We start from the raw sequence: 13,682 nt of genomic DNA, 5'->3' as shown, positions 1-13,682 counted from the left end.
CACAAAAATAAATAAACATTAAAAAAAAAAAGTTCTTGCACTCCAAGGCATATACATGGATGTCTCAGTTTTTGTTCCTTTGGAACAATTCTTCTCTGCCTTCATTTTTGAAAGATATTTTTGTTTGTTTGTTTGTTTGTTTTGGCCAGAAATAGAATTGTGGCCAACATTTTTTTAAAGTGGATTTGAAATAGATTTCATGCCACTGTCTTCTGGCCTGCCTCTTCCTGGTGAGGTCATTTTTTTTCCTTTTTCCTCTTTGCATGATGAGTCTTTATTCTCTGAAAGCCTTCTTTAAATTTTTGTCTACTTTTGGGTTTCAGTATTTTATTATGACAAATATAAGTTATTAATTAATTTTTATTGTGCTTGCTTCCTGGGATTCTTTTTTTTTTTTTTTAAGGTTTATTTATTTTTGAGAGAGACAGAGACAGAGCTTGAGCGGGGGAGGGGCAGAGAGAAAGGGAGACAGAATCAGAAGCAGGCTCCAGGCTCTGAGCTGTCAGCACAGAGCCTGATGCGGGGCTCGAACCCACGGACAGTGAGATCATGACCTGAGCTGAAGTCGGACGCCCAACTGACTGAGCCACCCAGGCACCCCTTTCCCGGGCTTCTTGCATCCATGGTTTGAGGAACTTAATCATTTTGGGAAAATTATTATTCATTATCTCTTAACATATTTCTTCTGCCCGATTTTCTCTCTCTCCCTGTATTAGTTTTTTATTGCTACCATAATCAATTGCCACAAATTTAGCAGCTTAAAACAATACTCATTTATTACGACACAGTTCTGGAGATTAAAAGTCCAGCACAGGTCACATTGAAAACCCTGCTATTTGCAGGGCTGCTTGCTTGTTGGAGGCTTTGGAAGTAAACCAGGTTCATTCAGGTTGTTGGCAGAATTCAGCGCCGGGCCACTGTAGGACAACAGCCCTGTTTATTTGCCAGTTGTCAGTCAGGGCTGTCCTTAGCTCCTAGAGAGTCCTTTTTCTAGTCCTTGCATATGACCCCTTCATTCAGAACCAGTGACAGTGTATCACATTCTTCTCACACTTGGGACCTCTCTGGCTTCACCTTCTGACCTGTCTTTTACGTCTTTCTCTTCTACTACAACTCCCTGATGCCACCAAGAGGGTTTTCTGCTTTTTTAGGGCTCCTGTGGTTACATTAGGCCCACCTACATAGTCCAGGATAATGTCCCTATCTCAGTGTGTAAAGCGTGAATTTCATTTTAGAGTCCCTATTGCCATGTAACATAACTGACTCACAAATTCCAGGGATTATGGTTTAGGCACCTTTGGGCAGCCATTATTTGGCATACCACATTTTTCTTCTGGAATTTTAATGACATTTATATAGACTATTTGATACTCTTCCACAGCTCTTGAATGCACTTGCATTCAAAGAATATATGTATTCTTCTTTCATTATATATATATATCTCCTCCTTTTATTTCAATATGCCTTTTTTAATTGGCCTTTCATCAAATTTGCTAATTCTTTCCTTAACTTTATTGAATCTGTTGATAAGCCCATTGAACGCATTATCTTTTTTCTCTATTTTTGTATTTCCATCATCGTGTCTTTTTTACAGCTTCTTACTTTGCTAAAATTCCCTGTTTATGCACATCGACTTATCTTTTCAAGTATTAGTTAACTCCCAACATGTTAAACAGTTATTTTAAATCCTCCGATAGTTCCAACACCTGGTTTCTCTGTGATTCTGATCCTATCCTTTTGTGATTCTGACTTTGTCAGTTTTTCTTCTTTGTATGTCTTATACTTCTTGGTTGAAAACTGGACATTATCTATAGATTAGTCATAACTGACATGGTATTTATCCTGGAAAAGGGCTTGCCTCTTATGCTAGGCCTCTCCTATTGTAGCTTAAATTATTCTACCCAGGAGTTGAGCTAGGTTTGTGTTTTCTTGTTTTAAATACTCTCACTGCAACTCATGCCTTAAATTTCACTACATTTACCTTGTCTTTATGTAGAGGCTGATTTGTCAGAATGTTTTACTCAGTGTTCCTATTGAAGGCTTTCTTTCGATCCTATATTTCCTATATTTCAAAGAGGTTCCCTCCACAACAGTCGTCTGCTATATCTGTACTGGGTACTTGCAAGCCTGGTTTGTGGTGGGCATGGGTTGTTTCCTGTTGTTCTGCTCCAGACTGGGTTTTAGGCAAGTGCTGCCCCGGGTCTTGTGTGTGGGACTTGCTACTGATCCTGCCCATTTGCAAGTGGTTGGAGAATCTCTAAATATCAGGACTTCCTGCTCTCCCTCAGAAAAGTTTTTTTTTTTTTTCTGTTCCCTTTCTCTGGCTTCAAAAGGCTCTCTCTGGTACCCTGAACGTGACCGGTCTTGCCGCCCTGTTCTAAGACAGATAAGGCTTTTGTTCCGCAGAGGTTATAGAGAAGAAGGTCCAGGCTGGGCTTTATGTCTTTTCTACAACAGTCACAGCTTCCCTTTCTTAGCCTGCAGCGGTGAAAGGACTTTCTCAGTCTTCCATGCTGCCCCCGGTCTCTCTCATGAGTAATGGTGAGGTTTGTGGACAAGAGCCTGCAAATTACCGCAGGCTCCCCTTGTGCTTGCACCTCTGAAGATTCATTCTCTCACATTAGCTCACACTTGGACTCGATCAACTTATTAAAAGTGTTAGCTGATTTCCTCTTACCAGTCTATGGAGTACCCAGCGTTTCTTCTTCCTGGGCTCTGCCCCGAGGAAGCAAGTTCTTCATCCCTCCCTTGTCTTCTTAAGGGTCTGGTCTTTCTTCAGATTTCAAGGCTAATTGGTTGTCCTGCGATCTCAGCAATCTGCTAGATCCTAAAAGTGCTATAATTCTATATATTTTCTGGCTTTTTCTTGTGATCAGTGTGGGAGTGACCATTTCCAGCTTTCTGCATCTTAAGTGGAAGTTTTCTACTTTTTTAAATTTGAATTTCTAACTCATGATATTTCAAATTGTATTTTCAAAAAATATTATGTGAGCCAAGTACTATACTAACAGCACCCATTAACAGACTACAGTCACAGGAAAGATATTCTCAGAGCACTGTATACAGGCAATTTACTGAAGAATGTTCTTCACATCACCTATAAGTGGGAAGGGAGAACTGGTCTGAGGAAAAGTGAGGCGATTGGAAGGGAGAACCTAGGTCATTCTGTGGGAAAGCACTAAAACCAGGAGTGCCTGGCTGCCCCAGTCAGAAGCATATACGACTCTTGTGTTAAAAATATTATTTACTAGGAAAAGTTTTATTATTTCATTTTTATATCACCTATTTAAAAGACAATTAGCCTTACTCTTTATAGCACTAGGTCTGTTGTGTGGTCTCAGATAAATGACATATTTTCTGAACTTTATAGTTAAATTTTATATTTTATTTGACTAGTTCACTAGAAAGGAGGAGTATTTCCATTTCAGTTTGTTTTTTTTCTTTTTGTCTAAGACACATGCAATTAACAATTTCCAAACATGCACTGTAAAAAAGCTTTTATACCTATCTAAAGACATCCCAGCATTACATTTCTTAAAACTTGAAAAAAATGCATGTTTGGAATTCAATTTACCTTATAAAAGAGTGAAATATTTCCTTGCAGTAGAATTCTATTGAGATTCAATTTCTTAATCTTCTGTAATGTCATCTTCTTTCTTAATCTGTACTCATGCACTTGAAAATGTGTATGATTCTGTTTAAAAAGAATAAGGAGAAAATGTCAGTTTTTTAATTTAGAAGTCCATGTGGAGATAAAGTAGGCAAGAATTTTTTCAGCTTCACGTGTTCATTAGTTGCTATAAACCTAGCAAGTTATAGCGGAAAAAACTGTTTACCAGTAGGTCACAAGGTTACAGAACCTAAGATTCAGGACACATTTACTCTTCACTTGTCTAGTATGTTAAATTATATTTCACATTAGAAACTTAGTGAAAACTAAACAAAATATTTAAAGTCAATGTTTGTCGATTCCCAGTCATAGTATGTAGCTGATTAAGAATTTAACTTTACAACTTATGGTTTTGCTTCATTAATACTCTCCTAATCTTTCCTTTTTATCTAAGTTTACTTAAGCAAATCACTTCACTTACCTATGCCTATATTTCCTAATTTACATAGGAGCATTTGAATACTGAAATCTGTTGTGGAATTTCACTAGTGTAATAATTTCTTTTATATATGAGTTGTATCTTTTATTGTACATTACTTAAAGTTACATAATTACTTTCATTCTAGATTTTATTATTATATACATAACTTTTTTATGATGTAAGAAGTGAGGAAATTTAAGAATTTTAATGTACCATATTAAATTATCAAGTATTTATTATATTTATGACATGCTAAAAGGACCTAGGAGGATACAAAAGTTAAAACTAAAAGTAAGAATTATAACTTTATGAAGTGACACAAACATAAAGGAGTTTATTAAAATAAAACTCACAGGGCACCTGGGTGACTCAGTAAGTTAAGCATCCACCTCTTCGTTTCAGCTCAGGTAATGATCTCATGGTTCATGAACTCGAGCCCCGCATCAGGCTCTGCAGTAACAGTGCAGAGGCTGCTTGGGATTCTTTCTCTCTGCAGCCCCCATCCCTGCATCTCTCTCATTCTCAAAATAAACAAACAAACAAACAAACAAACTCACAACATAAGCAGTGTCCTAAGTGAAAGAATTATTATTATTTTCTAGAATTCTAAACTTTATCTGAAGTTTACTTTCCTTTAAAAGACATTGTGAGGAAGCTGTAACTCTTAATGACAACAATAACAAAACCCTGTCCATTTTCTTCACTGTAAAAAAGTGAGGATGAAACATTTCCACTTAGCATAGTTTGTTGTTTGATAGAGCTATCTGGCAGTATTATTTAATGATGATTTTATGTACTTAAAACATTTGGTCTCTTGCTGGGTAAAATGTTACTTTGTCCCTCATTAGAAAATTAAAATTATGGTTACAGGATGATATGTAAGAGCATCATTTAATATTCTATTGAGTTTTATAAGAAATTAGTTGCTTATTAAAATCCTATTTTGCAGGGGTTGCGGAGGGGAGGTGCCTGGGTGGCTCAGTCAGTTAAGCTTCCAACTTCAGCTCAAGTCATGACCTCACGGCTCATGGGTTCGAGCCCTGCTTCATGCTCTATGCTGATATCTCAGAGCCTGGAGCCTGCTTCGGATTCTGTGTGTCCCTCTCTCTCTGCCCCTCAGAAATGAATAAATGCTTAAAAACACTTTTTAAAAAATCCTATTGTAGGGATTCACTCACTGAGAAATGTCTGTTTTTATCCATTACCCTTAAGATAATTAGTACATATGTATACACACTCATGTAAATATTTGCTTAGATTAATTGAAGTTTCTATTTGATCTGTAACTTAATTGCTTAGAAGACTATTGTTGCAATTCTGATGCTTCTAAATCATACATAAACCCATAAATTATGGGAAAAAGTCATAAACTAGGGAAAAAATACACCTGGATTTAATTACACAATAGTATATTATGATAATATAACTGATGTGGACCTTTATACATCCAAAATGTTTCTAAAGTAATTTCACTCTCATTAATTAATCTTAAATAAAAATATTCATGCTTCACTCAGAATTCAAGTACAGAAGCAAACAACAGCATCTGGATTTTTCTCCTTTTCATAGGTTTGCTCTTCTCATTCTTACTCATCTTTCCTTAAAGGATGGGATTACTTTAGCTGGGAAGTCATAGGACGTGATCCTGGAGATAAGAAGGAATGAATTAAATAGACCTGAAAAAGGAGCTCTGTCCATCTATATTCACTAAAGCCAGACATAACTTACTGTGATTATTTTAGGACTTCAGGTAGCCTTCTCTTTGCTAGCTATTTTATTCTAATTTACTAGTAGTCAATCTTCTCACTGAAACAGTTATCTTCCAAGTGCGTTTCCTGGATCAGCAGTAGCAAGCCACCTGAGAATGTGTCAGAGGTGCAAATTCTCACAGTACACCCAAACCTGCTGAATCAGAAGTTAGGGGGAGGGGGTTCTAGGAGTCTGTTTAACCAGCATTGCAGATGATTCTAATCTACACGAACGTTTGAGAACCATTGGGTTAAAAGAAGGTTCTAGGTTCAGGAATAACGGAGTAAGGGAGAATATTGAAAATTCTGTTTATCTCCGGCAAGTCTTCGCAGCTGCACCCGAGTCCCTTTCTTGCCGCAAGTTGTTCCTCCAGAATAGTCTTTGTGGAAGTGCTCACACCAGTTTTCTGAGTTTTTTTGTCTAAAGCTGTTCATCCAAATAAGAGAAGAAAAAGTCAAATAGAAGTGCTAATGGTGAGGCTTTGAGTACACAAATGAATCAGATCATGCTATTTCCAGGTTAAGAAAGAAGGAATCCTGTCTATTCCCTTATCCCTATTTAATCATTTCACAACACAGTTCTTTAGTTTTAAGTATTAGTAATATATGGAAAATTATTCTGTGATTAATAACCCTTTTGGCATTTATGTTTTTCCTCATACGTAGCCAAAATGTTACTTAGCTTTGTGGCTGAACTTTTATTTTGAAGCATTGTTCAATTTTTTGCCGTAGATGTCTTCGATGTAGAACAGTGTGTGTTCATCTACCATTGTATTATTATAGTGACTTTGTTTTTTTAAGTCAGAGCCACATTTTGTAAGAGTAAATATAGTTTTGTTGTATTCAAAGTAGTTGTTATAAGAGCTACCGTGACTGACCTCTCGCAGTGTGCCGGGTACTTTTCTGTGCACTTTACATGCCTTAGCTTATTTAATCCTCACCAGTCGTACTACAGTCATCTTCATTTTGTAGGCAAAGGAAGTCTTAATGTCCCACGCTCCCCTAGGTCGCCGCAGAACCAGCATTCTAGTCCAAGCAGTCTTACTTCAGAGCACTTACTTCTAAGACAGATAGTTAGATGTTACCAGATTATTTATTTGCTTGAGCAGAATTATTTTCTTTACCTCTGTTCTTTTTTTACATACACTAAAGTATTTTTAAGAATGTCAAATAGTGTTTATATAAGGCCGTATAATTTAATGAAATAATATAAATCATATTACAGCGATCAATAACTAAAAGTAAATGGGCTTATGAGGTGGAAAATGCCTACTTTAGCACAGCAATTTAGTTGTATTACAGAGGATTCTAGTTCCTGCGTTATTAGTCTAGCCTTCCAGGGAATTTTTAGGTAACTCTTGCGAACAAAGGTTAATTCTTTGTAACCGACATAACTATCCCTGTAGGGGGTGTTCAAAACAGCTCTCTTTCATAGATAGAAGGATAAGTCACAGAAGACATAGAAGAAAAACTTTTCTTGAAGCTCCTTAGAGCTACGAGCAGAGTCTATGGCCCTTGCAGGTGACACAATCCCAACAGCTTTTCACAGAATAGTCATTCCATGTTAGCTGAAGTCTTCAGAGTAGCCTTATGTCTGATGTGAAACCGTACAGGGTGTCCCTTCTACTGAAACTGGTACGATTCCATGGGTTAGAATTGTATTTTCGTGATTTTTCAAGATTTTAATTTAGAAGTAAACTTTATTTGACTTTTTATATTGAATTATATTTACTAGTCTTTATGTCTTAATTTCAACAGCATCACTGCAAAACTTGAAAGAGCTTTAGAAAAAGTTGCTCCTCTTCTTCGTGAAATTTTTGTAGACTTTGCCCCATTCCTATCTCGTACACTTCTTGGCAGTCATGGACAAGAGCTATTGATAGAAGGTATGATTTCTCTCTATTCTAATTATTTTAGTTTCCTATAATGTATCTCTTAATCATGACGTAATTTGTACTTCTGGAGGAATATTTATTGCCAAAAGAACGTAAAGACATTGCTTCCACAAATTCGAATACGATACTCCTGTATGCTTTCTTCTCATTCATTTTTTAAGAATAACATGTTTTCACAGTCAGTGCTAATAACAGAATGGAGAACTGTGAAAAAGTGTTGGACTAGGAGACTCTGGCTCTTACAATCCTAGTCTACCTGGGGTGCGGTGTAGCCTTCGTTAGACGGTGTGTGTACTATGCAGCACTCTCTGTAAGAGCCGTGCTTCTGTAAGTGACTTCTTACTCCCCTAACGTTTGTAATGTGACAATTCTTCACGGAGAAAATGTAAAGAAACACTTAACCTGGAGTTGATGAAGTCGTTGTCTTTTACTCAACAGCAGCTTCAGTGGAGTGAGGAGGGAAAGCAGATAAATTAATTGTTGTGAAGATTTAATTAATGCACCTGTATTAGGAGAGCAGCTTTGAAAATATGGTTTTCTGAAGCCTTACTTCTTTAACAAGTTTGTTTTATAAATATTCATGAGCTTCAGAAAGGGGTAATCTCAATATCTAGATGATCCTGTGAGGACATAATGGCCGTAGGTACTATTCCTTGGATTTAGCAGCCTTGCGTATATATCCTTTTGCTTTTCACTTTCTATTTACTGTCATTTTCCTGTGACTGTTCTATCATTGTCTCAACTGCTTTTACACAAGAGAGGCAGTAATAGTTAATAACTTGACTCGGTTAGCTTAGAAAGTAACTTAGAAAGTTACATCCTTTCTGTAAAATGTAGTCAGTGATAGCACCTCCCTCACAGGGTTCTTGTGAGAATTAAATTATATAATGCCTATAGAATGTCTTAGAATAGTGACACATGGGTGAGCTATTCATTTAAAAAAAAAAACAAAACACTGAGTTCTTGTTCTAGGCCAAGCATTTTCTTAGGTACTTACAATATATTCGCATATCACAGATGAAGATGTGGAATCTACAAAAGAAAGCAAGTGAACAAACAAACAAAAGCAGAAACAGACCCATAAATACAGAGAACAGACTCTTGGTGACCAAAGAGGAGAGGGGTGGGGAGATGGGCAAAATGGGAGTGGCAGACACAGGCTTCCAGTTATGGAATGAATAAGTCACAGGGATGAAAAGTTACAGCATAGGGAATACAGTGAGAAGTATTATAATAGTGTTGGATGGTGACAGACGGTGAGCATAGCATAACATACGAAGTTGTTGAATCACTATGTTGCACACCTGAAACTAATCTAACGCTGCGTGCCAACGATACTTTAATAAAACAACAACAAAACACACCTTAATTAAAAAAATATTCCCTGCCTTGAGTTTATATTCCATCAAGGAGAGGACACTTAGATAAACAATAAACACAATAAATAAATTATATAGCATGTTAGAAGGTGGTAGATGCTACGTTAAAGGATGAGTCCAACACGGGTTTGGGATGGTAAAAACAGCAGGGTCAGGTTGCAGTTTTAAAGAGGGTGATTTATTAAATAAACCGCAACTTGACCCTGCCATTTTTATCATCCCAAACCCTGTGTTGGACATATCCTTTAACGTAGCATTTATCGTATCTAACATGCTATATAATTTTAAATAGACCAGTGGTAAAAATTACATTTAAGCAAAGACTTACGGGAGGTGAGTCATACACCTTACTAGAAAAACATTCTAGACTGAGAGAATATTTAGTGTAATGACCCCATAACATGTGTTACTTTACAATAAGAAAAAAAAAATCAATAAACATTATTGAAAAAATAAATCTTAAATGTTTCCTCATTCACTTGAAGTCTTTCTTCTGTATTTGTATATGTCTTTTCCAAAAATGATTTGGCAAACTTATACAAGAATATATAAATAGTGGTCAAAATGCTAAAATAAATGGAGAATAAATTTAGAAATGTTAGCATGGGTCCTGTCGTGTTATTAAAACTGGAACACAAATCAGCACTAAGTTTTCCAGCAGCCAAAGCAAAGAAGGAATTATTTTAAGTTGTTAAGACTCACATTCCTGGTTCCTCAGTGACGGTTTGTGACAATTTTAAGCTCTAAGGAATTACAGCCAGATAACTATTAACTGCTTTATGTTGATCAGACAAGACCCCACATACGTAGCCCCTTCCCAGAATTTGCCATGATCAGACACCTGGTCTGTTTTTTTATTTCTTCCAGTGCTGCAGAAAGAAGGTAGAAGAAAGGGCTGGGTAGGTAACTGAGAGCTGTTTTTCTTGGGCTTCCCTAAGTTTACCAAAAATACTCTGAATTGAGTACTCTGAAAGAGTATTAAGAACATGCCTCTTGGATTTTTAAAAAATAACTATGCTAAAAATGAAACATTGGAACAAGGTATATATTGAAAGTTCACCTTGTTTTCATCTGGCAGAATACAATTTTATGTTCTAACTTTTTGGCATCCAGAGTTTATCATATTTTTTAAAAGTATGTAGATGTTATGTTCATATTCTTTTTTGTGTTAACATTACTTAACTTAGTACAATATAGCAAATGTTAGAATTTTAGGTTTAATTTTTATTTTTTTAAATAGAAAGTTGACACACTTAGGATATGTCCTCCAAATTTCTGCCAAACTATACATTCCAAAAACCTAGAAATATCTGCTGTATAACAGAACAACATTCTATATCTCTCACAATTTAGTTACAACTTTCCTTTTCAGACTCAACTAGTCTCCATTCTCTTGCTATAGAAAACATTAATTATTGAAAACAAGTTACACAATATCACATTTCCTTGTGTTTGTACAACTATGTCTTCTGCATTGGATCTCTTTCCTTTTTTCTTTCCTCCAAATTGTTATCATCCTTTGAATCCAGCTTCTTATTAATGTCCTCTATTCTGTAATCCTGTGTTGTTTTATTTATATAATTTTAATAAAATCATTCCTCACTTATAAATAGGAAGTATCTTATTGCTTATGTTACATTGCCTAGCTAATAATATTCAGTATTTTCTCTACACTTGACTAGAAAATTATTTTTGTTACTAATAATTTCTGGAAGAGGTGAGTTTTGAAAATAACGTGGTAAGACAGATAAAATGTTGTGTTCTATAATAAGAATTCTCCGTATTGATCAGTCATCCACAGTCACGAATTAGCTGCTATGCTCATCCAAGGTGTATTCTTGCTTTCCACCCCGGTCTCTGAAATACATGCCCTTTCATGTTCTCATTCTTGAACATGTACTCTAGATCATTCTTTTTTTTCCCCTCTCTCCTCCATTTCCCTTCTTTCCCTAATTTGAAACACTTCCTCTCCTCTGAGAAGAAAAACTATCAAACTATTGTAAAGGACTCAGGAGATTTACATGATAAAAATACCTTTATGCTAGCCATTGACTTCAAAAAGAGTGCTTATGATGACTAAATCTCGTTGCTTTGACTTTGTCATATATATCTGAGTGGTAGGAACAAAGTTGGGTTTAGGTAACTGAAGATACTTGAATGCTATGAAAAGGGAAGGCAATTATTCTTAATTTCAAATAAGAATTTATTTGAATTGCATCTTTGTTGTTTTATATTCATTGTTAATTTATACTTGTATTCATTTGGTTTTTTATAGAATAGTCATTGATATTTTACATTGTCTGTGTCCTTTAAAATACAAGCTAAAATAGTGTCTTTCAATGATCTTATCTATCGCTTTTTTAGTCAACCTGTGTTAAATTACTATTGAATGATTCTAGAGTACTCAGTGTAGTTCTTACCTTTTAAGGTCACTCATTGACAGTAGCTATTTTTATATACTTTCCTGTGTTTCTCTTGGAAATAATTAAGGATTTTTGAAGATAGCAGTTATTTAGAACTTAGTGAACTTTATATAAGAATAATTACAGCTTTTAAATCTGTGAACTAATGCATAAAAATTAGAGTAGATATATAGGCAAGTATCAAAATCCACCAGCTCAAGGAGGCAAAACAACTGTTAGTCCAAAATTGTTATATTTATTTGACTTGCTGCACTGATGGAGGATACACTTCACAGGAACAGTGTGGCTTCTCTTAGAGTTTGGATTTAAAGGTGTAGGTCCAGTTGTACATTGGGGGCTGACTGTCAGGAAGCAGATTAGACCTTGCTCTCTATGCCTATATGCTCTCTATCTCACAATATCTCTATTATGCTCTATTTATACTCTATTAATATCAGTTAAGATTGGGGTGGATGAGAAGGGTGAGGTTGGATGTAATCTATAGGCTGCCTCTTTTAGAAGCTCTATGTAGAGGTTGAAACATCTCAGAAAGAGATGGTAGCAGTGCAGAAAATGTTACACTAAAGCGTCTGTTACTCTTTTAGTGACATAAGTGAATATTCTGTTAAGTCATATAATACTGCAGAATATTTAAATTTCCAAGACTAACACTTTAAAAAAAATAGCCTGTAATTTTCACTCTACCAAAGGAGAACATCACTGAAATGTTATTATAAAAAGAATGATCCTGATCAAGAAGCCCATATCACCCTTGAATCATTCATAGTAAGAGTATGGCCAAATAATTAGAAAAACTTGCATATGTTTAATTCAAAAATTATAGATTAAAATATCTGTTCAGAAGTTATTTTAAAATGGCAATAATAAAAAAAAAAATGAACATGACAAATTCAGTGTAGGTGGCAATGGGGGGCATGCTTTTTAAATAACCCTGAATTCCTCCATGAAAAACAGACAGAACCCTAGGCTTTGAAAAAATAATTACAACGACAGATGAACATTTACAACAAAACTAGGTGACAACGTATCCCACTGAACTCTAAAATATGACCGGGTTGAGACACAACACCTACAGGATAGCACATGGATCAGCAGAGGCATGGTAGAAAGTGGTGGGAAACAAGACAGCATCTGAGGAAACTGGTCTACGAACACTCACTGGAAAACCCAGAGGGCTAAAACCCAGCAGCTAGAATAGAGAGGGTTTTTACACACTGTAATAGCAGATGAGTTGAGGGGTTCCATGTTAACAACGGAAGGGGCTGAGCCGTGTAGGCCCCATGAGAAATTAACCAACCTGAGTTATCTTCCAAGACAAAGTCCCACAAGGAGAAGAAACTACTATGAATAGAACCCAAATGGAGCAACAGAAGGGCAAGAGAGACAAAGAGCAAGTCTTCATAAAACTGGGGAACACCAGGGCACCTAGGTGGCAGAGTCAGTTGAATGTCTGACTCTTGACTTCAGCTCAGCTTGTGAGATGGAACCCTGCATCAGTCTCTGCACTGAGTGCAGAGCCTGCCTGGGATTTTCTCTCCCTCTCTCTTTGCCCCTCCCCCCCCCTCCCCCACCTCTCTCTCTCTCTCTCTCTCTCTCTCTCTCTCTCTCTCTCTCACTCTCAATATAAATTTTAAAAAATGGGGAAGATAAGCAGAGCTAATAGATGTCAGAAAGTACACTGTCATATTTTTTTTAAATGACATGAAAACAAACAGAAGAGGGATCTCTAGAACCTGAAGAGGAAAAAAAAAAAAAAAAAGCTATTCTAAGAGTTTGGGTAAGTTAATTTCACATAAAATAACCAACAAAAAGTATCCTAATCCCACAAATTACAACAAGAAAAATGAGAATAAGTAGAATAATACCCTCTCAGCCCATGAAAGCAGGACAGAAAACAGATGAAAAGTTTTTAAATGAGCTAAAAAGACATCAGAAAATGATACAGGATATGACAGAACAATTTATATCAGAATTTAAAGAATTAGAGAATCTTACAAATGTGGTTATAGAACTTAGGAAATAATTTGAAATAAAGAAAAATTATTTTAGAAATAAAGGTTAAATTAGAAGAAATAAAGAAGTGTATAGATTCAACAGTTAAGTCTGTAAGAGTAATATAAGGTAAAAAAGGAGAAATAATAAATAT

General features: G+C 35.8%; 1 protein-coding gene across 9 annotated transcripts in view; it reads left to right on the top strand.

Moving 5' to 3' along the window:
• The window catches only part of NBEA (neurobeachin), a 678,493-nt gene that overhangs the window by 276,980 nt on the left and 387,831 nt on the right, over positions 1-13,682 (top strand). For all 9 annotated transcript variants that reach the window (XM_053900309.1, XM_053900303.1, XM_053900292.1 and 6 more), the window contains one exon: positions 7,598-7,725. In XM_053900309.1, coding sequence (XP_053756284.1) covers positions 7,598-7,725 — 128 coding nt within the window. The remainder of the gene's footprint in view (positions 1-7,597; positions 7,726-13,682) is intronic.

The sequence above is a fragment of the Panthera pardus genome, unplaced genomic scaffold (genome assembly GCF_024362965.1).
Source record: "Panthera pardus isolate Hobbes unplaced genomic scaffold, ASM2436296v1 HiC_scaffold_1, whole genome shotgun sequence".
Lineage (NCBI taxonomy): Eukaryota > Metazoa > Chordata > Mammalia > Carnivora > Felidae > Panthera > Panthera pardus.
This window is presented reverse-complemented; position numbering and strand designations above follow the sequence as displayed.